Source organism: Ascaphus truei, chromosome 4 (assembly GCF_040206685.1).
Source record: "Ascaphus truei isolate aAscTru1 chromosome 4, aAscTru1.hap1, whole genome shotgun sequence".
NCBI lineage: Eukaryota > Metazoa > Chordata > Amphibia > Anura > Ascaphidae > Ascaphus > Ascaphus truei.
In genome coordinates this window covers 227,930,975-227,955,714 of record NC_134486.1, presented here as the reverse complement: position 1 = coordinate 227,955,714, position 24,740 = coordinate 227,930,975, and the positions used below count along the sequence as shown (strand labels likewise).

The window sequence follows — 24,740 nt, the reverse complement described above, 5'->3', positions numbered from 1 at the left end:
GCCTCCTCCAGACCAATAGTGCATTTAGCGGGGTTAGCAGTTAGTCCAGCAGACCGAACTGCGTCGAGCACAGCTTGGACCTTTGGAAGGTGGGATTGCCAATCTTCACTATGGATTACCACATTATCCAGGTAGGCGGCAGCATACCGAGCATGTGGTTTTAAAATTTTATCCATCATTCTTTGGAATGTGGCGGGAGCTCCATGTAAGCCAAAAGGCAGCACCTTATACTGAAAGAGGCCGTCTGGGGTTGAGAAGGCTGTCTTTTCTTTTGCCCTTTCTGTGAGGGGAACCTGCCAATACCCTTTTGTTAGGTCTAGGGTTGTGAGATATCGGGCTTTTCCCAGTCTCTCTACAAGTTCATCTACCCTGGGCATAGGATAAGTATCAAATTTTGACACCGCGTTTAGTTTCCGGTAGTCATTACAAAACCTTGTTGTACCATCTGGCTTTGGGACTAAGACTATAGGGCTGTTCCACCCACTTTGGGATTCCTCAATTACACCTAGTTTTAGCATTTTTTTAACCTCTAAACTTATAGCCTCTCTTTTGGCCTCTGGGATTCGGTACGGTTTAAGGTTAACTCGGACCCCCGGTTCAGAGACTAGGTCATGTTCAATTACGCTAGTTCTACCTGGCTGTGTAGAGAAGATTTCTTTGTTTCTTCTCACTAAATTCTGAACCTTTCGTTTCTGATGAACGGACAGGGTTTCAGCTATGCTAACCTCTGGGTCAGTTTCTTGATTCTCTGACGGACCTGGGGGTACTAGGGTTAACAAGACTTCTCTATCTTTCCAGGGCTTGAGTAGGTTTATATGGTAAATTTGCTCAGGTTTCCTCCTACCTGGCTGTCTTACCTTATAATTTACTTCTCCCACTCTTTCCAAGACCTCATATGGCCCATGCCATTTAGCAAGGAATTTACTCTCCACGGTGGGAACCAGAACTAGTACCCTATCACCTGGAAAAAAAAATCTGACCCTAGCACCCTTATTATACGTATTCCTCTGTGCTTCTTGAGCTTTCTCCATGTGTTCCCTCACTATGGGTAGGACTGCAGCAATGCGGTCCTGCATCTGGGCAACATGCTCTATTACACTTCTGTAATGGGTAACCTCGTGTTCCCAAGTCTCTTTGGCTATATCCAGTAAGCCCCTTGGGTGTCGGCCATACAATAGTTCAAACGGGGAGAAACCTGTGGATGATTGGGGAACTTCCCTAATGGCAAATAACAGATACGGTAACAAACAATCCCAGTTTTTCCCATCTTTATCGACCGCCCGCCGTAACATGCTCTTTAAGGTTTTATTGAACCTTTCCACTAAACCATCTGTTTGTGGATGATAGACTGAGGTTCTGAGATGCTTGATTTTTAGGAGTTTACATAGCTCTTTTGTTACTTGAGACATAAATGGTGTACCCTGGTCAGATAAAATCTCTTTAGGAATTCCGACCCGGGAAAACAGAACTACTAACTCTTTTGCTATGTTTTTAGCAGAGGTGCTACGTAGGGGAACTGCCTCCGGATATCGGGTGGCATAATCTAATATTACCAATATATGCTGATGTCCCCTAGCAGACTTTATTAGGGGTCCTACTAGATCCATAGCAATCCGGTCAAATGGTACCTCTATTATGGGAAGGGGTACCAATGGGCTGCGTTACGCTTTGAATGGGGCGGTGATCTGACATTCTGGGCATGAGGAGCAATAATTCGTAATTTCTGCCAGAATCCCAGGCCAATAGAAGCTTCGGAGAACCTTTTCTTTTGTCTTTTCCACCCCTAGGTGTCCCCCCAATGGATGACTATGTGCGAGGTGTAATACTACGTTACGGAATGTCCGTGGTACCAACAATTGTTTAGTTGTAACTGATTTCCTTTTATCAACCCGATATACTAGGTCGTTCTCTACCTCGAAGTAGGGGTAAGCAAGTGACCTATCTCGTTGTCCAGGAGTACTATTCTGGTCCCGTATATTTCCCCTGGCTACCGCTAATGTGGGGTCCTCCCACTGGGCCTTCTTAAACCTCCCAGGACTGACCTCTAGGTCAGCGAGGGTCTTATCCGGTTCTGGGGTGGTAAGTGTCTGATCAACATCTTGATTTGGGGTATTCCCTACCAAAGTAGTGATGGGGAAGGGAATTTTACAGCACTCCTCCTTTTCCCCCTTCTTATTTGGGCCCTCGTCAACATCCATTTCTGAAAAAAGGAAAGGATTTGTTTCTTCTAATACTTCGTTATGGTCCGCTATTGAACTCTGGGCGCTATTCTGAGCGGGGGACCACATTTTTAGAAAATGGGGAAAGTCGGTCCCTATTAACACATCATGTGCCAGTTTGGGTACAATACCCACCTTGAAATCTAAAGAACCAAACTCTGTTTAAAAAAAAACATCAACAGTGGAATATTCATGATTATCCCCATGTATACAACAAATTGCCACTCTTTGTGAACTGTTTCCCTGTTTCTTCTTAACGGGCAACAGGTATTCGGACACTAGTGTAACCATGCTCCCAGAGTCAAGAAGTGCCCGAACCCTCTTACCATTAACCTTTACAAATGCCCACAGATGGTTATTCAAGGGGTCCTCTGGGCTAGGGCCCATACATTGGGATCACAGCGAATAAGGTTCCACGCTGTTGCATTGCATGGGTTCATCATTTAGTGGGCAGATTTTAGCTGTGTGACCCCTCTCATGACAATTTACACATTTAGGTACATAGTCTGTGTCCCACTTAGAGCTTTTTCCCGTCTCCCCATGTTGGCTATTGCCCTTAGTGTGCGAGCCACTGTTGCTGGTGCTGTGTGAAGGTGGTCGCCGCTCTTCAGCGCCCCTTAACCCCGGTACCCTTTTACCATCTCTGGAAGAGTCCTGGAACCTCGGGTAGTGGGGTTGCTCCACAACTGTGGGTTGCGGGTGTTCTTCTGCTGCATTGTACCTTTCTACGAGGGCCACAAGCTCATCCGCATTGTGGGGATCACTCCGACTGACCCAACGGCGTAAGGCAGAGGGAAGTTTCCTCAAGAACTGGTCCATGACCAACCGTTCCACGATGTGGCTTGCTGAGTTGATCTCGGGTTGTAGCCACTTCCGGGCGAGGTGGATGAGGTCATACATCTGGCTTCTGGTGGCTTTATCCATCGTGAAGGACCATGCGTGAAACCTTTGGGCACGAACAGCCGTGGTTACGCCGAGGTGGGCGAGGATCTCAAACTTCAATTTTGTATAGACGTTAGCTTCGGCTGGCTCTAGATCAAAGTAAGCCTTCTGGGGTTCGCCGCTTAGGAAGGGTGCGATTAGACCAGCCTACTCAGCTTCTGGCCATCCCTCTCTCTGTGCCGTGCGTTCAAACGTGAGAAGATAGGCTTCCACATCATCCGAGGGTCCCATCTTCTGAAGGTAGTGGCTTGCCCTGGCCATTTTCAGGACTGGGGCTGCCTCTGCCAGTGGAAGGTTACTGATAGTCCCCCTCAGGATCTCGAGTTCCTGCTGCAAGCCCTGGGCGAACCGTTGTTGCTCCTCTCTCAGCAAGCGGTTTGTTTCTTGCTGGCTTGCATTAGTCTCTTGCTGGATTTTATTCGCCTGTTGCAGGGCTTCATTCGCGTCTTTCTGGACAGCGACATTGTGTACCAGCGCACTCACCACGTCGTCCATCTTGTTTGCAGAGGGTGAAAAAAAAACTTTTTTTTTTTTTTAAAGTTCTTTAACCCGCAGACCTTTTAGTGTTCTGCCCGCATTCTCCACCATATGTGACAAACAGCTTACTCCGGGGCTCCTCCGTCTGTCCGGGACTGTTAGAACACGGTCTTTTAGGGTAGGTTAAATGATGAGATGTCACGTACTGTTCCTTTAAACAGGCTATGCCTGGTTTATTTAGTCCCAGGCACTCAGACTGCCACAGTGAAAACAGAAAACAAAGCCAAACAAAAAGCTGCTCATCTGAGCGATAACTTAAACTTAGATATCCCTGACTCAGGGTTGAAAGTGGCTTTTCCACTTCCAACAACAAAACAAGGTCCTTTTGCAGTCTTAGACAAATGAACACAATGATTGAACCTGTTTGGGGAAGAGGCTTCTCCCCTCTGTAGTTCAGCAGCCTTCCAGCCTCCAGGCTCTTGGAGAGAGGGCAGAGCAAACAGGAAATCAGTCTTACATACCTGATTTCTAATTAGCATGACAGGTGACAGAAATCAGGCAGCAGACAAACTCTGGTCTGGATCTCTCATCCCTCAGTTCCAGCGCTTGCCAAACTGTGGGATGGAGTGTATGTATTATAAGGTTGCACTCCCAGGCCAAACAGGATAGAAACTGTTCAGTATCCTGGGAGTTCTATATACGGAATTTATTACCATCCCCTGGTTTCTGTCACAATATATATATATATATATATATATATATATATATATATATATATATATATATATATATATAATTTTATTCGCCTTATGGGATAAGCACCCACTTCTCATTATATGTGAGTGCCATCTGTTTTTCTCTCTCATATATATATATATAGACCATACGATACCGGTTGCAACACGACATCAAGGGACAGCACGCAGGTAAGTAAATCATAAATTTTCTATATTTGATAGAAGACACAAAAAACTACGTTTCGGTCCCCCAGTGGGACCTTTCTCAAGGTGGTGCAATTGAATGAATTGCACAATACATATTGTGACATAGTCCAAAGATGTTATGGAGCTTTCTGCCCCGTTTTAGGTCAGAGAGTGCAGGAATTGTGCAAAATGATCCATTCCACAGCTTCACATTAACTCAGGCTGGTGGATGGAAAATCCAGACCACAGATTACAATGTGTCTAGTTCTCCCTCACCTGCTCTCCTAATCACTAGCACAGGTATTTAGAGCAGAGAGGTTTTCATTTCAGTCTCCCCTTTTGGAGCCTGGAGACTGGGGGTTTCGCTGCTCCCCTGCATCCAGTTCGGGGTGGACGGCCCCTTCAAGTATCACAGTACCAGAGGATTTGCCTGGACACTTGGGACCGAGTTCCTACCACGAACAGATAAGACAAACACATGCTTATTGCCGTATCTAAAAGACTATATGCTTTATCTAATGACCCTAAATGAGAGAGCATTGTTTTATGCTGGGGAACCAGGTTAGTTGGCCCAGCAGCAGTTAGAGAGGCTGATTCTGCTGTGTAGTTAGATCCCTGAATGGGATAGGATTTTGTTTATTTGATTTGGTTTGGTTCTTAAAAGTGACACTGTGTGAAATGCTATAACACTGATATGAGTAAACCGCTGAAGGTTAATGTCTGAGTGCCTCCTGCCAACACATGTTAAAGCTGCAGTCACTTATTTGGATGAAAATAAAGCAGGCAGAAGCCTGAGTAAAGCAACGTAATACTTTGCATGATCCTGTTTGTTGTATAATTAACCCTAGAAGACTGTGTCAGGAAGAACCCAGACAGACGTCAGCGATACAAAAGAGGGGCGTTTGTCACAATATATATACCCCAAACCCCAGTGCAATTAAACAAAACCAATCACAGTTAATAAGCCTCACCTGCCTATGTGACATGCATCCACAGTATCAGCAGGTAAAGAGCGGTCATTTTGAATATATTAACTCTATATTTGTTTACCTGATATATATTTGGGCATGCGCAAAAGGCTCAGGAATTGCATAATGTTACTGCTGAGAGACTACATAAGTTTGCCAGACCCAGCGATATCTTGGATAACCGGAGAGAGTGTAGACACACCCACAGCGCGATTACATCACCAACCCTACGCGTTACGTCACGGTTACATAGGGTTGGTGACGTCATCGTCCTGTGGGTGTGTCTACACTGAGTCCTGGGCGTCCCTGCGATCTTACTAGCTGCATTTTCAAGCGCTGGCAATTATCCTATGCAGGAGCAGAGGACGTGGAGGCACTGATTGACTCAGTCTCCTGACGCCAACTTTTGACAGGAGTTGGTGGTGGCTACAAGCTGTGCAGATATACCTTGCCTACCTGGGACCCTCTCCCCCCCGCAGATGACTACACACAGAGATTTCTCTCCCACGTATGGTTGCTTTTTTTAATCCTGTAAGTGCATTTCCTTTGGGCTGCAGTTTTTTAATAAATGTACTCTTTTGTTTAAACAGTTACATACTATGGAGCTTGGCTTCTGTTTGTTTTTTGTTTATTATATATATATATATATATATACACACACACACACACACACACACACACACACACACACACACACACACACACACACACACACACACACACACACACACACACACACACACACACACACACACACACACACACACACACACTGTATACACACACAATGCTGTGGGTTTGAGTTTTGAGCTTGCAAAGACTGTATGTTCCTATGTAAATCAGTAACAATTTTAGGAGGTCTTGTGACCCCTCATCCTTAGTTCAAATTTGCCCATCCCACTTAATCAGTGGATTCTGGAACACACATGTGAATGAATAGCTCATGAAGAGATCTCTTCCCCTCAGGAGAGGGGTGGGTGCACTTGCTGTTCGATGGGCATGGGAAATATATATACTGTATGCTTTTTGCACTGTTTGTTTTTATTTCTTAGATTTTTTTCACTATAATTATTAGGGCACTTCTGGTTGATAATCAGTTGTACCTGCACTGTACATTTAGTGCTTCTTAAATTTTAACCCTTTAGGCACTGCATATATGTTATGAACCCCAGGCATTTTGGCTGCAGTATTCGGTTTTCCCCATCTCTGTATACAGTGAAAGAAATGCATTAGGCAGTATAATATTGGTAGTGTAGGACCTACTGAAATAGATCTACTGTGATGTGATTGTTGGCCTAAAATATTTTGCCCAAAGTATTGAACTACCTTGTAAAATTGTCCTATACTCCAACGTTAGTATGGACCTTCCCCTTCACTCGGATAGACCCTCTCGAGAGGCCACGACCCCTCTAAAGTGCTGAATCAGGACAAGAACAAGCGCTCGGAGGATTAAGTAAACAGGTCAATATACAAGCTCTGTACTTTCTCCCATTTATTTCATGTATATAGACAGATTACTGTATACACTGGCGACACACTTTATTCGAGCTTGGCTAGTCCCACGAATTCGGGTATACCCGGGTGTATTGAGGTTTGTGACTGTTTTCTGCCCGAGTGCATTGAGTTATTTTCCAAGCAGGGATTGAAGCATTTTATTCCCGCTGGCTGCAATACTGCACAGTATATATATATATACTGCATTACAATTCATGAATTTATGCCATCTGGTAGACACGCGAAGCATTGCAGCCTATTAAATCCTAATCATTATCATTTAACAGATCAGCCGCCCATCAGCCAGGCATGAACCCAGGCTGGGAAGGCAAATGCAACGGGGCTTGTCAGAGGTGAGGAGTGGCGCATTCCAGGTATCTGCCAGGTACATACCGGGTATTTGCTCGAATAAAGTGTGTCGGTGCAGTATAGTCAAGCAAGCAAAACAAGCTGACGTGCAGAACATGCTTCCAATATTGTGGCATTATCTCCTTGTCTACACAATTCGGAGAAACTGAAAGGCTAAAATACTGAGACAGGATAATTAGAAATAACGTATGTGTTCAGACTTTCTGTTCAGACTTCAAGGACTGTCATCTGACCACATTCCACTTGACTTTATTAATCAATATGGAGTACCCCCTATAAAATACACATTATCAATTACCTCCTTTTGTCATCAAAATGACAACTACTATTCTTGATATTGCTGATATACTTTGTCATACTGAACTAGTGGTGCAGGTTTTGGGGGTTCAGAAGGAAAATAAAAAAATATATATATCTGGCCAGAGGAGTTCTTGTTTGTAGAGAGATATATATCGGTGTGGCTGGTATAATTACTACAAAACCCATTAACAACTATAAAGGAGAAAAAAAACGCTCATCCATGTATGTATGTATATTAATGTAAAGAACAGGTGCTCAGAGGGAAAATTGGCTTGTATAACAGAATTGATCCCGAGAGGATCAAGAAGACTCCCTCATATATAGAGCACTCAATGTTGGAATACAGTAATTAGACTAACAGTGGTCTACCAGATACGTACTGTTGATAGGTCAAAATAAGCCTATCGTGACCGGAAAAGGCTAGGAAAAAAATAATATATTTTTATTCAATTCAAATATTTAAGTTAAAAACACATATATCACATTAAAACATTAAAGTAACCCCATTGTGAAGTGATAAGATAAGCAGTTTATCAATGAGTATCCTGATGATATATCAAATTAATTGCTATCCACAAGCGTCTAATTTCAAAATATAAATATTTCTAGACAAGCAGGTAAGTGTCCCTTTAAGCCTATAAAACAAGGAATCTCAATGGGTGCAGTTTCAGGCAAGAGAGTATCAGAAATGTAAGTATCAAATTCCTGTTACCAAAAAGGTATAGTCCAGCTCTGTAGTGGTATAAAATCTATCACACAACATAGTATAGTTCAGCTTGTAGTTTCAGTATTCCCACCGTGGAAAAGGGAAAAGCAAATGGAAATGTACTTTTAAAGGCTCCGCTGTATTACAAAGCAAGGGAGAAATATAGTGTATTCTATTCTCTTAATATATCACTAGTATAGCATGATTAATGCAATGTAGCCATCCAAGGAAGCACATAACCACAGCGGGTAAAGAATACAAAACACAAAGGTTTCCGTCGCTGATACAAGCCTGGCTGGAAAAGAGTCTCTCTGCTGTCTCTGTAAACAGACGCTGCCACTTCTCATGACGTCGCCTATGACGTCATCACGTCCCGACGATCGTTTCACATGGGCTAATACGCTTCTTTACCAGGGTCATTGATTGTCGGACCCGGTTGGGGTCGAGTGAGGGGGGTCCTAGGATCTAGGGGCAAAAAGAATTTTATTCCGGGGTGCCCTAGAACCTAAGTTTCCACACCAATTGAATTTGAACTTGACCGGGGATTGATCAAACCTCTTTCAAGACAATGTTTCCGCTTTCACGGTTCTGCGGTTTGGATGGCTGCCAGCCCGTTCTTGGAGGTCTGAGTCGAGGAATCCCCATTGAAATGCATTACTCCGTTCACTTTCAATGGGGAACCACCGCTCCTCCTCTCGGGCGCCACCTGCAGGTCTTCTATGATATCGGGCCCAAATCACTGGAATCTCCATAGGGTTACATGGGGCTGTAATGGCGACCTATGGAGAGACTGCAAAATGGAGCCTGCAAAGGCGGGAAAAGGAACAAAGGGCTATAAACACAAAATTAACATTAACCCTTTCCCAACTGACTGGATCCCAGTGTATGTGGTTGATGCAGACACTGCACAAGTACAAACACCAATAATTGTACCCATATACATTTCTATCACATAGAACACAGTTTGCCCTGAGGCAGGGGAATAAAAATACATTAATTCCCTCTAAATGTGGGAATAGGAAAACCAAAGGACGTACCTTTTGGTTGTGAAGCAGGGGAACATATGTATTATCAGTACATTTCTGGTTAACACCTCACTTCCCAGACGGTGGAAGGGGTTGCCTAATGGGGGTGACCCTTTTAGTACTCGCGTGGCACCCCTCCCCTGTCACAGCCAGCCAATCAGAAAGCTGTGCTTCCTTTCCCTTTAACATGACGTTACCAAACTCACATGGCTACAGTCACACGTTATTTCAGCCAATCAGATTGTGAGATGAAAATCCCAAATCTGATTGGTTGTAGTAGACCATGTGACAGAGTCCATTTTTGGAAAGAATGTGACATCATCCAAAGGGAGTCACATGGTCTACTAAAACCAATACTACTGGGGATATACATCTCACAATCTGATTGGCTGAAATAACATGTGTGTGCCCATGTGTGTTTGTTCAGGTCATGTTAAAGGGAAAAGAAACACAGCCTTTCTGATTGGCTGACTTTCCATCCTTTACATGATGTCACAGTCTAAAAAAAAGGTCACATGGTTATCAAAGCCAATCAGATAGCGTGGGAAACATTTGCCACTCAAATGTGACGTCATAGGCCATATAAAAGCCTGTACAGTCTCATTTGATGGCAAGAAGCTAGAGTGAAGACCTTCTCCCCAATAGGATTACAATGGCATTACAGATGAAGATGAAGATACAGAAGAGAAAGAAGACCCCCAAATGGATTATAGAAAACAAAAAGGGGCACAAAGAAGAAAACAAAACACAAAATGAGTACCAATAACTCACATTTATAAAGAGCACATAAAGAGCTCCAAACATTAAAAAGTATAAAAAACCACATGTATCAAAACATGCATTTTACCAACAAAACCACAGAGGACAAAGGTACAGTATTGTGAAAACACAGAGCATTTCAACTTCTAAAAGTCCCAGGTGGAAATTAAGGAAATTAGTATCATGGCAGATGGTGAATGCAATTAACTTATCTTTGAGTTGGCGTCCTCATGGAAGCGTGGCGTTAAAATCGGATGAAAGGCAGCCTACTGGTCTCCGCCATCACAGATCTCACAAGCTGCATGCTGGTGTCACCTCTGCGGGTTTCGCGCACTAATAGCGCTTCATCAGGGGGTGTTCTTAAGAATCCAGAGGCAGGGTTTAAAAACTAGAAGGCATTAACCTTCCTCCCTATCAGAATAACATCAGGTACATAATAACAAGCCAGACAATCAGTGCACTACAATAGACTACAGTACAATGCATAACGAGCATAAAACACTTACAGTGCATAAAAAACAACTAAATCTGCGAGTCCATATCAGCCCGCACCCATCACTAATGAAATGGGCTAGGCGGATCATAGAGCACAATCAAAGTGGCCTTTATAGACATAACAACATGAAGTGCTAAATATAACATGGCATAAAAACCAAGCAAACATAAAAACTGTGTTAGCAAATACATACAGTATACACATAACTAACGGAGTACATAAAAAAAAAATTAGTATTGAAATGAATCAGCATATATTGTAAACCATGAATAAACACAGAAAACATACTATAAATACATATAAACACTTAAAGTAAAATATAACTATAAATATGTTATATACTAAATAAGCTATAGAGAACACAATTTGCTAGTAAAAATGATAATACATGACTTATGTAATGATCATAAAAATCTAATAATATGATAACAATAAACATATAAAAGATACATCTATAATACTAACACCAAATACCATAATTAAGTATGAGACATAAAAATCAATGATACAATATCATGATTGTTAAATGTTAAATGAACTATGTTAAAATACATATACAAAAACGAATAACATGTAATTAGTAAACAAAAATTCAAACTATAACCAACAAAAAAAAAATGCAAGACGCTGAAAACTCAAAACACAGGACTGGATGTCATGGAATGATGGATAAAACAAATTGTAATTTATTTCAAAAAGGGAGCCAGTTCTATTTGTTCATTGAGACCTCCAGGTGCCTTGCTACCGTGGGTGTAAATCCCAAATTGTTCTTTATGGAGGAGAATATTAACTATATCTCCTCTTCTTTACAGTACTTCTCTTGGAACAATTTCAATTCCTCTGAAATGTAATTAATCAGGTTTACCCTCATGGTAGCTCCAAAAATGCTGCACAAGGTTGTGCATTTTGTTTTTACCTTTTTCCAAATTACTTTGAGCATTTATGATACAATTTACAGTACATGTTCGTCAATCCTTGTTTTGGGTGGTCTAATAGTCTTGCCAACATACCATAGATTGCAAGGACAATCTACAGTATGATATACACAACATAACACGTCAAACAATTGATAAAATGTTGGATATTGTGTATTTTGCCTGGTTTTGCCTCCCATATGCTTTTATCACGCGCCATGTGCTGGCACATGACGTGTTTTCCGCATATGTAATATCCCTTTGGTTTTGATAGAATATTCCCATTAGTTATTGTATTTACTGGTGCCTTTTTAAAAAAAACTGGGAGCCAAGATGTTTTTAATGTTTCTGGCTTTTCGGTTTCATGGTGATTTTGTCGTGCAGAATGGGGTCCATTTGAAGGGTACCCCAATGTTTTTTAAAACTCTTTCTTATTTTATTTTCCTGCCTGCAGAATCCGGTGATAAATAATAGTGTATCACCTACATCATTAAATGTCGTTTTCCGTATTGGTTGTTGTTTCTTAGGAATCAACATCTGATCTCTCGGATAATCTTTGCTTCTCTGGATAGACCTATTCACAAGTTGTGAATCATAATATTTATCAGCAAATCTTTTGGCTAAAACACCAGATTGCTCTTCAAAATATGATATCTTGGAGCAATTTCTATGGGCCCGTAACATTTGCCCATATGGAATGTTATTCAACCATTGTTTGGAGTGATTGCACCGATAGTCCAGATATGAGTTTACATCAACTTGTTTGAAATTAGTTTTTGTAATGATATTATTATTTTCAATTTTCAAGATCCAAAAAATCAATCTCAGTAGTGTGATTCATACCACTCAGTAAAAAGTTTCTATCATTTCCATTTAAACAGCTGATAAGGTTATTAAGGTCTTCCAAGGTCCCTGCCCAAATTATCAAGATATCATCTATGTATCTCCGATAATATTTGAGATACTTATTAAAATCATTGGCATTCCAGATATAATCGAGTTCCCATTTTCCCATAAATAGTCTTGCATAATTAGGTGCAAATGTGTCCCCATGGCCGTCCCAGTGGTATGGAGATAGAAGTGACCCACAAACAAAAAATTATTGTGATTTAATATATACCTAATACTAGAAATGATAAATTATTGTTGTGCAGAAATGAGTGTATTATCTTCATGCAAAAAATAAGTGATTGCTTGAATACCCTCTGAATGGTATATACAAATGTAAAAGGAAGTGACATCTAACGTTACCCAAATAAAGTGCTGTTCTCTAGTGATAGACTGTAATGAATTAGGAAAACCAGTGCTTTCCCGTAAATAAGATGGGAGTGATGCTGTGAGGGGAGCCAAAAAAGTATCTACATAATGTGTTAAATTAGAATTGATAGACTCTATTCCAAACACAATGGGACAGCGAGGGGGATCCTGCAAGGTCTTATGTATTTTGGGAATATGGTACATGATGGGAACACGTGGAAATGCCTGAAACATAAAATTGAATTCTTTGCCAGATAAAATACCTGAAGTTTGGGCCTGAAAAAGGAGATCTTTCACAATCATCTGATATTTTAAAGTAGGATCTCCTGCTAAACATTTATAAGAGGTGCCATCTTCTAAGAGGCGTAAAGCCTCTTTGAGGTAATCCTCCCGATCCTGTAAGACAGTGCCCCCACCCATATCAGCTTGGCGAATAATGAAATTCCCATTCTGATTGAGTTCTTTCATGGCAAGTCTCTCCTGGTAGCTCAGATTATCTTGAGTCATACAGTGCCATTTATCCTTACACATCATATGAAACTCCTTCTCTTCTTATTTCCCAAAGAGTTCCACATACTGTAGGGACCCTTTGATTCATGGGGATAAAACAGAGATTTGGGCTTTAGAGTGGTGTGTGAAATGTTTTTCTCATTATCGCTTTCAATATATATATTCAAGAGGTCCTGCAATGTATCTACATCACTCCGAATTGAATGTCTATTATTTGCTAGGCAATTTGGGCCAAAGATAATTTGTGTTGAGATAAATTATAGATGCCACATTCTCTTAATGCTTCTGTTGAGAGTTCTTTTTCAGGGTCCTGTTGGATTTTGATTCCCTTACCTCTGCTCCCCCTGTAAGTCCATTGTTTCACCCTCTTCTTAACCAAGAGATTGGGTCTGGAGAGCGAGGGGGCAATGTTTTCTTCTTTGGGATTGCGCCCGTAACATTGTGAAAATCCTTCTCCGACCGAGAAGAAGTTGAAGGGATTGAGGGAGCAGAGGGTTCAGGATCAGTAGTGGAATTTTCACTCAGAACCTGAAATTAATTAGATAAGAAAAAAAGTTACCTTTTTTGGACTGTTGTATGTACTCCAAAACAGGTCAGGAAACTTGTCTCTTTTCATATATATATTTCTTAGTTTTACTATTTCTGTCTAATCCATTAGTATGCTCTTTTTGGAAACAAACTTTTTTCTTATTTCTATTATGGTTCTGAGGATAATTAGTGCCATTAGATTTAAAGGAATTCCCTCTTTCCTCCCTGCACGCCGCGTGTCATGTAATGTTAAAATTAAACTCGGCTGTCTCGCACCTGATTCACATGCAGCTTCCTCCTACCAACTCACAGCCTACATATGACATCATTTCCCTGCTGTCTTCCTATTGGTTCCTGTCCCTTTTATACCCATTAAGCCCTCTGCACATTGCTGAGCATAAACGTATGTTTATGTACCGTGCTTGCTACAAGCTGCTCGTTGCCATGCTGTGCCTTGTTTTCCTGCCTACTTGTTGTGACTCCAGCTCGTACCCAGACCTCTGCCTTCTTGTGCCCCTGAACCTTGGATCGTTTACTGGACTCCTGCTCTCTCCTCTCCTCTACCAGGGCTATGGATTACAACTACTCTTCTCTCTCCAACCCCTGATTACAGCAAGTACCACGACCAACCCAAACTCTCGTAACCTAACCGACTATGACCCTGACTCTGCAATCCGGACCTGGTCGCGTGGTTGTAGGTCCGCAGTTATCTGCCTCCCCACCTCAGCCCCGCGTTCTAAGTCCTGTTTATGGTGAGCACCGTTACAGTATGTGTACTGGTGCAAATGTGATCCCCCACAGACCATCTATCCTCACCCAGTGAATTAAGCACACCTGCTGCACGACCTGCCGCACCCAGGAGAGTACAGCTTCAAATGCAACTCGATCCGGACACGATCCCATACATAACGCTAACAGACCTCCCGCAGAGAATATGGGAAAAATACTTTGAGAAGCGCAGCAAAAGTGACCATACTAGCGCTTCTCATTATGAAACACCATGTCAGTTATGAGCTGTATCTTTAGTGGTTTAAAGTGATTAATTATGATGGCAATAGGGGCAAGAAAGCACTGCCTTCGAATTTGTGCAGAAATATTATGGACGAAATAAAAAGGCCTTACATTATGACGCTGATTCTTTTCCAAGCTATGAAAGACAACATAAATGCCTATTTAAGGGATAAAAGGCGTCTTCCCTGGGACACCCACAGTTATGTGGACCAACACTTGTTTCAATAATCAACTAAAAATGTACTGGAATTGTTTTTCATATAATAAAAAATAAGTTTTGTTTTATAAAGTGTGCGTGCCAGCCAACCAAAACATCCATGGAGGCGCTCTCCCCACACAGCGCCACGGCATCTGCACTCACTGGCGATGTGCTCGCTCCATGCCACGCTGTACCTGCATGCGCACTGCGCACGACAGCTGATACCAGGAAGGGTATCAGCTGCCTCTCATCTGCAGCCAATCTCCTCTCCTCCTATTGGCTCACAGCCTTTGTCTGACCTCACCCTGTCTGCAGCCTCCTGATTGCTTCTCACTCCCTTTATTTCAGAGAGACAAATAGGAAAAAAACCTGGCGCTTACCTTAAGCTTAATATATGAGGTGTGCTTACAATGTGGCAGTAAGTTAAACCACGGCTCTATGACAGATGCTTTGAGCCAGCATGGAGTTCCCCTCTGCTGCAACCCCAGGGAAGGGTTAATCCGGAACCCTTTAAAAAATATAGAGACATACAAGCAATGGGGGAGCGTGGGATTAGAAAAACATTTAAGAATTAAAAACAATAAAATACAATAAAATTATTGTGGTTATAACAATATTGCTGGGGGTTGGTGAAAATATTAAATACACTTACACGGCCATGTGCAAGTAAACACGATGGTGTGGTTTCTTTAAGCAATTCCAGTCACTCCCAACAACAGGTAATGGTGGTATAGAGGGTTTAGAAATAAATATATAAATATATCTGTACTCACACGGCCGTGTGTGAGTCTTTGCAGGAAATTGGTAACTTTGGGGTTAAATTAACCCATCTGCATCTCCCCCCAGTGTAGACTTTTCTTTGTTTGTAACCAACGTGAGATTCTAACTTCAGTCTTGGGCATCAGATGGGGACTCTCCCCAGTGGTGATAGTAGTGGGGGGGGAGTGGGTGGAGAAAGTGAGGCACGTTGTCAGTGGGGTTTAAAACACATTTATTAATTTTAAAAGAAATTGGTACAACAAGGCTCACATACATACATAATGGTTGGACCCCTGGCCTCCTCGTGCAGTCCAGGATACAGTTTCAGCAGCCGTTTTCGCCAATCACGCGTCCGTGATGCAGGAGGAAAAAAAACTTTTTTCTCCTTGCTGGCAATGGCTGCCTGGTTGATCTGGCTACGGGAGCCACGTTGGGCCAGATTCAGCAGGAACTTTAGAGCTACGCGTTTCGCCGAGTCATTGGCTTCCTCAGGCTAAGCCTATTATCTCTTTAATATGTAGCCCCCTATTTTTCAAGGCACCAAAAGTAATTGGACAATTGACTCAAAAGCTGTTTCATGGACAGGTGTGGGTTATTCCTTCGTTATTTCATAATTGAAAAAAGGAGAAATGGAGACCGCACTGCCTATTGTGATGCCAAACCACACTTAATGTGTGGGGAGGGGTGCTAGGGACTAAACAGAGGAAAATACATAAAGAGAAAGAATACCTGTGACAAGCACTCTTCCTCCAATAGAATAAAAATAAATTGTTTAATGTGCAAAGAGAGGACAAAATGAGGTTTAAACCTAATAGGTGCTAACCGGTGCTACCGGCTATAATGTACCTAACGTAAACGGTACAGTGACATAAATGCCTAATGTCATTGAATGTGACAAAAAGCTAGTATTACTATCCTTTGAATAATGGTAGCTCCCATGAGTCCACATACATCCCCGCTGGGTCCCCTCCCCTTTGTAGGGAATATATACTGTGCCCGAGATATCTCTATGTATATAATAGCATAATGGTGATCCTCAGACCAAACTCTGGTCCCCAGAATAAAGAGACCCTAGTGAGTAGATATACTTGAACCCACTGGGTGAATATTAGCCCTAAAATCCCTCTCATGCACACCACTACTTAGTGTGTCACAGTAGTGGGAGGAAGGGCGAGGGGTTCGGAAGGGCAAGGGGACAGGTAGGGTAACCTAATGGGGAGGTTAACTATTGACCACGGAGAGAAGGCTGTATATATATATATAATCAAAAAATAAATAGATGATACCGTTCTGTGGCTAACGAAATGCTTTTATTTGTGCGAGCTTTCGAGATACATTGATCTATTCTTCCGGTGATGTTACAATGAATGAAGCAAGCAAAAGCTATACTATAAACAGTGTCTATTGGAATGTATCTCGAAAGCTCGCACAAATAAAAGCATTTTGTTAGCCACAGAACGGTATCATCTATTTATTTTTTGATTATTGAAGTTCGGCTAACACGGTACTGATACCTCTACATGAATATATAATATATATATATATATATATATATATATATATATATATATATATATTTATTGCATTGTCTGTACGCCACCTTTTTTGTTTTGATGTTATGGTTATTGGATCCAGCTGTGCATTTCCTAACCTCTGCAGACTCTGCATACAGTATACACTATTAAATGAAATCCCCAACCCCCAACCCCCATCGCCATCCAGCCAAACTCACTCCCCCGTATTTGAGAGAACAGAATGTAAGGTTTGGAACACAACACACTTCGCACGCACTCATGCGCACTATTAACTACCATCCCGCAACCTACCCCCATCTCCAAGACAGGATTAGCCGCCGAAACAAGATAACAAATCAATTGCAAAGTGAACAAAATTATGAGAGAATTTTACACAGGTTTTATTTCTCACAACAGTACTGTAGGACTGAATACCAAAATAACACCCGTTTATGCATACAGTGTATATATATTGTGACAAACGCACCTCTTTTGTAGCGCTGACGTCTGTCTGGCATCTTCCCGACACAGTCTTCTAGGGTTAATTATACAAATAACAGGATCATACAAAGCATTACGTTGCTTAACTCAGGCTTCTGCCTGCTTTATTTTCATCCCAGTAAGGGACTGCAGCTTTAACATGTGTAGGCAGGAGGCACTCAGCTATTAACCTTCAGCGGTTTACTCATATCAGTGTTATAATATTTCACACACTGTTACTTTAAGAAACAGAAATAAATCATATAAACAAAATCCTATCCCATTCAGGGATCTAACTACACAGCAAAATCAAGCTCTCTAACTTCTGCTGGGCCAACTAACCTGGTTCCCCAGCTTAAAACAATGCCCTCTCATTTAGGGTCACTAGATACAGCATTCAGTCTTTAGACACAGTAATAAACATTTGTTTGTCTTATCTTTCTGTGGTGGGAACTCGGTCCCAAGTGTCCATGCAAATATTCGGGTACTGCGATAGTTGAAGGGGGAGTCCTCCCCGAACTGGATGCAGGGGAGCAGCAATATCCCCAGCCTCCAGGCTCTAAGAAGAGAGACTGAAATGCAACCCTCTCTGCTCTAAATACCTGTGCTAGTGATTAGGAAAGCAGGTGAGGGAGAACTAGACACATTGTAATCTGTGGTCTGGACTTTCCATCCACCAGCCTGAGTAAATGTGAAGCTGTGGAATGGATCATTTTGCACAATTCCTGCACTTTCTGACCTAAAACGGGGCAGAAAGCTGCCTAACATCTTTGGACTATATGTCACAATATATATATAGCCCTTGTTATCATGTAACATGCAGAACAGTGAGTATCACTCAACCTAGCCCTTGTCAGCATGTAACATGCTGTACAGTTTTTCCTACAGCTAGAGGGGAGAGGACACAATAACTCACGATCACCAACTTGAAGTTCTTGCTGGCATTGTAAATAACGCCACATATCGAATTTCTGCCCTCCTTCCGGTCTGACTTCACCCAGGTTAAATTGCCGATAACTCGCGTAAAGTTCTTGGGAAATCTCACATAAGAAACAGGCTCGGGTCAGGTAAATCCCAGATACAAAGAGACTATATCTGTAAGTAAAACATTTATTAATGAACTTTATTTTTACAGTATGTACTGTATATTGGAATAGGCAAAAGTGCTACAAGGGCATTTGCCCATTCTGTTGGGGGGTTTGTTGGTGGTAGTTTCCCCAGGCTGGTTGGTTAAGACTCCTGGGTGGGTAGCGGGAGGGGGGGGGGGGACGTTAACCCCTTAATTATCTTAATGGTGGTAACCACTAAGGTAATTAAAGGATTAACGCCATCCTTCAACCCTCCTGGGATCTCACGGTATATCCAACGTTTAATTCTCCCACGTCATGTTACCATGACATGTAAATTTTCAGGAGATATCGACACCCCATACTGGGGCCTGTAACTCGGGAAGTAGAGGGTTGCTGGAGCTCAAATTAATTTGGTTCAGTTCCGGAGACCCCTGCTTCAATACTATCTAATTAAAATAAACTAAAAATATTGCTATCGCCTGTTAGAAATGAGCAAGGAGCGGGACCACATCGGTCTGCTCTCACTGCGCAGCCCTTCCAGACTGGTGCAGCCCAGTAGGATTAACGCAGCTGGAGTCCCATTCAGAAGCAGGGACTCAGCTGCATTAAACCTGATGAGTAATTAGTCTGGCCGTGGGGAAGCCATGAGCAGGCAGTGGTCAGGCAGGTTTCAACTACTGTTTTCAGGTGAAAAACTCAACAATATATCTGGCTGCATCTGTAGCTTACTCGCAACTCTCTAGAGATTAGGTAGATGCCCAAAAAATGTTCTTTGTCCATCCTAACAGATGAGTGCAGACTAAAAAAGCAACATTTCGGGTCACATGACCATTTCTCAAGTCCCTCACCTTAATATAATTGTGCAAGATCCTCCATGTGTTTGCACATAACCAAGTGTGTCCTGACGTCACATTCAGTTTGTGTGTCAATGTGACTTCCGGTATTCATTCCAGTATGTGTATCAATATGGAAGACGCCCATTATGATTTTGTATGACACTGAAACAAAGTTAGATCATTTGAGAGAAAGACTAAAGAGACTGGAGTGACTGAAATCATCGATACTGTACTAACTTATAGACGGGCTAAAATTATACGATGCACTTTCATTAAGGCAAATGGACCATAGAATACAAACAAACTTACCTCTCATCAAAGAAAATGGTAATTTACTCTTTGGGAAAATTCTCCAGAGGGGGTGTCAAAAACATGCATCTCCTATAAAAAGTAATGTTGATGGATTTATACCGTTGATACTTTGATACTACACGTGCTGCACTCAGGATGTCTTCCATGTAGAAATACATACTGGAAGTCACGTTGACCTGCAAACCGGATGAGATGTCAGGACACATTTGATGAGGTGCATAAAAATGGAGGATTTCCCAGGACTATATTAAAGGGAGGGAGGTCATGTTTGCTTGTACCACAGGCTTGAGAAGGGTTAATTTAACCCACAACAGAGCTGTTTCTGTCTGCACTAATCTGTTAAGATGAATAAAGAACACTTTATTGGGATCTATGGTACCTGAGCCCTGTGGAGTCATGAATAAGCTACTCTGGTGTGCTGACCCTGTACAGATGCAGCCAGCTACATCTACAATCTGCCACAACACGTGTTGGTGAACTGCAGACCAAATATGAAGTGTTCACAGCAAAGTGCAGTGCAGGGGGGAATTGCCCATCATGATAAACACAGTGGAGGTCCTTGCTTCTGAATGGGACTCCCATTTTGTTAATCCTATCAGGCTGCATCAGTCTAGAAGAGATGCGCAGTGAGAGTAGATAGAATTATTCCCTCTCTCTGCACACCTCTATCAAGTGAACATGCTGCTTTTATTATAATAATATAGTATTGAAGCAAAGGGTTTCAAGAACTGAACCGCATTCATTTCAGCCCTATGGACCCCCTGCTTCATGAGATAAAGGCCCTGGCATGGGGTAGGGGTGTACCGAGTACCTGGAATTACCCGGTACCCGGCGTTACCCGGCACATTTCCAGCTACACGGACATTACCCGGACACGGCAACTGAGAAGTGGGCCCGGTGCCGGGTAATGTCAGAGTAGCTGAAAATCTAATTACTTACCTTTCAGCCGGCGTGGGACAGCAGGATTCTATAGCGGAGGTGCGGCAGATGGGAGCGGAGGAGGAGCGGGTGAGAGCGGAGGGGTGGCAGAGGTGGAGCGGAGGTCGGGAGCAGAAGAGCGGCGGAGGTCGGGAGCAGAGGAGGAACAGGTGTGAGTGGAGGTGCGGCGGAGGTGGAGTGGAGGTCGGGAGCGGAGGAGAAGTGGGCGGGAGCGGAGGTGCGGTGGAGGTGGAGCGGAGGTCGGGAGCGGAGGAGGAGCGCATGGGAGCGGGCGGGAGCGGGCGGGAGCGGGCGGGAGCGGGCGGGAGCGGGCGGGAGCGCGTGGGAGTGGGCGGGAGTGGAGGTGCGGCAGAGGTGGAGCAGAGAAGAAGTGGACGGGAGAGGAGGTGCGGCAGACGGGAGCAGAGGTCCGGTGCGGAGGTGCGGCAGAGGTAGAGCGGAGGTCAGGAGCGGAGGAGGAGCGGGCGGGAGAGGGCAGGAGTGGAGGTGCTCCGGAGGTGGAGCTGAGGAGAAGCGGACGGGAGCGGAGGTGAGGCAGACGTGAGCGGAAGAGGAGTGGGCGGGAGTGGAGGAGGAGCAGGCGGGAGCGGAGGGGCAGAGGTGCGGTGGAGGTGGAGCAGAGGTGGGGGGAGCGGAAGAGGAGTGGAGGTGGTGGGGCGGGCAGGAGCGGACCCCTGGGCTGAAATAAATGCGGTTAAGCTCCAGAGACTCCTTGCTTCACTCCTCAATTATTAAAATAAAAGCAATGCTATAGTCTGTTAGAGGTGTGCAGGGAGAGGGATTCATTCTTTCTACTCTCACAGTGCCTCTCTTCCAGACTAGTGTGGCTGGGACCCCTGCTGGTGTCAATCCTGATGGGCAATTAGTCTGGTCACAGGGAATCCACAAGCAGGCACTTGTCAGGCAGTTGCCAGCTGCAGTTTCCTGGAGAAATACTCGAAAATATATCTGGCTACATCTGGATGTATAATTGATTACATAAAATACAAAAACCAGACTTTTCTACAGTACACGTATAAAGAATGGTTCAAGTGTCTTAAAAATAAAAAGTGGTGGTAGTGTTACACCCCTATCCCCTCGGGCAGGTAGGCCTCAGCAGAAACTGGATAGCCTTGATCTGATGTGTCCTCACCCAGAAGTCTCATCCATCCCCTGGCTAGTACCGGACTCAGGAGGAGTTAGGGCAACACCATCCCCATCCAAGGTACTGCTAGCACACACACCTCCTAATTTGCATGGAATCACACTTCTATACCTGGGGAGAGTGGCTAGCTTCTCTGCCCCAGTTTTTTTTTTTTTAAGAAGTGGAAATATGAATGTGTATATAAAATAGTAGTGGTACTCTAAATTTGTACTCTTTATCCCCCAACATACACACTTCGAATTATAAGTTTTACTCAAGAAACAAAATGAGCTGTTTAAATTAAAACACATTTTATTAACAGAGCCTAGAATATTAACATATCGATTTACCATTAACTTACTTTAGGTAATCAATAAGCAACACAAATTAAAATACACTAAAACAGGCTGAAAATACAAAATACTAACAATCTCTCAAATACATAACCATTTACCATGCATAGGGAAGGCAGTTCAACTCACAATACAACAGTTGAGTAGCCCTATACACAGAATGCAGGATTCAGGCACTGTCTGAGTAACAATGTTTTTTAATAGGTTATTTTTGTTCATAAGAGTGCCTGGTTCCTGAATTTAATACATAACATTTTGAAAGAACATTTACACAAAATATTTTCTTTTTCTTTAGTTCCTTTTCTCATGCTTACCATTATGCTTTAACCTAAAATTCTGGATGTGAGAGAGTCAATGCATACAGTATATTCGTCTTACTCAATAAATGTGAACATGTGGGAATTATCCTTAATTGTTTCTATGGCAACTGCTGCAAAATGTCTTAGAATTATAGATAAATCATCAGCATACAGTACGTTTATCCTGTTCTTCTTTTGGAAAGGTTGTATGGTCTCAAAGATTCTGTTGATTTTCTGTGGAAAATTGGAAAAACAAGAGGGGAAAGAAAATCTTACCAATACAATCTCATGGCAACAACATTTGTTCTATGCAGAGCAAATTCTGGGCTAATTAGTCAAAATAACTACTTATTCCATACAGTATATGCATGTTTATTGCTGGAGATGGGAAGGTACAACCATGTTTAGGTTGTTATTTAGAATCCTTTAAAGGTTCAAATAGACATTTCCTGGGAAATAATCGCACAGACATATAAAAATGTAAATTACACTAAAACATGACAACATACTTTTTTTATTGTATATATATCTAGCAGGAAAATATTCAGATGTGTAGAAAAAGAATATATAAATACGTTACAAATATGGTGGCTGAAAACAGGTAGCAAAGTAAATTGTCATTGTCTGGTATGCATAATTAAAGGCAGGGACAGGAAACAGAGCACAAATATTCTCAGGTGAAATCATATAAATAAAGGGGAATATAGTGCAAAGATGTATAATACAAAGACTGGATAAAGATAGGTAGAGACAAAAGGTACCCGGGCGCTCTCTGAAATTAGGACCAATGCTAATGGTAGAAAAATGAGAGAAAATATGGAAACATATTACCACACTCAGGGAACATATTTATATATAACAAGGTCAGAAGCAATTTGTTATATATAAATAGGTTCGCAGTGCGCCACTATTTGGGATCCTTTAGTGTACTTTGCCTTTGAAGTACACCTCTCTAGTTAATATTGTTTCTCCTCCCAGGTGGCACGCAGTTACCTCCTTAGGGGTTTAGAGCGAGTTGCTCACACATTTTCACACTCAGGGAACCCCTGTGTCCCCTTCTTGGTAAGGTGTAACCGTCTAGGTGTCCACTGTCCGCAGCTCAAACACCCTATAGAGGAGATAACCTTTTCTCCCCGATATGTAAAAGAAATAGAAAAAACAAAGGGAGCGCGAATCAGACACGAAACTATAAAATACACATGTATGTAAGTATAATGGGTTCAGCAAAGATTACTGAAATATATTCCTCTATATATGGTGGCCTACAAGAGACAGAAAGTCTCCAAGTCGTGGAAATAAAGTAAGCTATTATCAATACTCACATGGACCAGTGTGAGTAAAAACCCCTAGGGGTTTAACTCTGTAGAGGGGTTTCTGCTAAAACCGTACGCCACTCGTCTGGCAGCTGCCCCAAAGCACAGATCCTCAGGACATCAAGTTTCCCCAGAAAATGATGAGAGATCCAAGGGTGAGTATCAGTAGGTAAGGACTATCATAAGTATAAATATAAGTATATAAAAATACTCACACGGGCCAGTGTGAGTAAAACCCTTAAGGGTTAACTCTGTAGAGGGAAAAGTCTTTGGACTGCCCGCTGTGCTTCTAACAGAACTCAAGTCCTTAGTGCCTACAGGGTCCCCCAAAATATAAATATATAATCCAGGTTTAAAAAGTACTAATTTAATAACATATATCAGAATAAAATCTTATGGACAACACATACATTATTCCGGCAGGATGCAGGCAGGTTGTGGAGATGTTTCCCGTAGCGGCGATTCCTTCCCTTCAGCGTCTGCAGCAGGCTGAAGTGTTGGAACGCACAATGTAATTTGGAACTCATCCCTCACTTCCTGGCTACGGAAGCCGCCGGTAGACAAAAAACAACAGTGGATCGAGCAACGCGTTTCGCTAGCGTCAGCAAGCTTCCTCAGGCTCTCTATGAGACACGTCCTCCAGAA

General features: G+C 42.5%; 1 protein-coding gene across 3 annotated transcripts in view; it reads right to left on the bottom strand.

Annotated features, from left to right (window-relative positions):
* Positions 1 to 22,424: 22,424 nt before the first annotated feature.
* Positions 22,425 to 24,740, bottom strand: part of LOC142493253 (potassium/sodium hyperpolarization-activated cyclic nucleotide-gated channel 2-like) — a 707,321-nt gene continuing 705,005 nt past the window's right edge. For all 3 annotated transcript variants that reach the window (XM_075596961.1, XM_075596964.1, XM_075596963.1), the window contains one exon: positions 22,425 to 23,016. In XM_075596961.1, the coding sequence (XP_075453076.1) occupies positions 22,997 to 23,016 (20 nt within the window). In that variant the 3' untranslated portion in view covers positions 22,425 to 22,996. The remainder of the gene's footprint in view (positions 23,017 to 24,740) is intronic.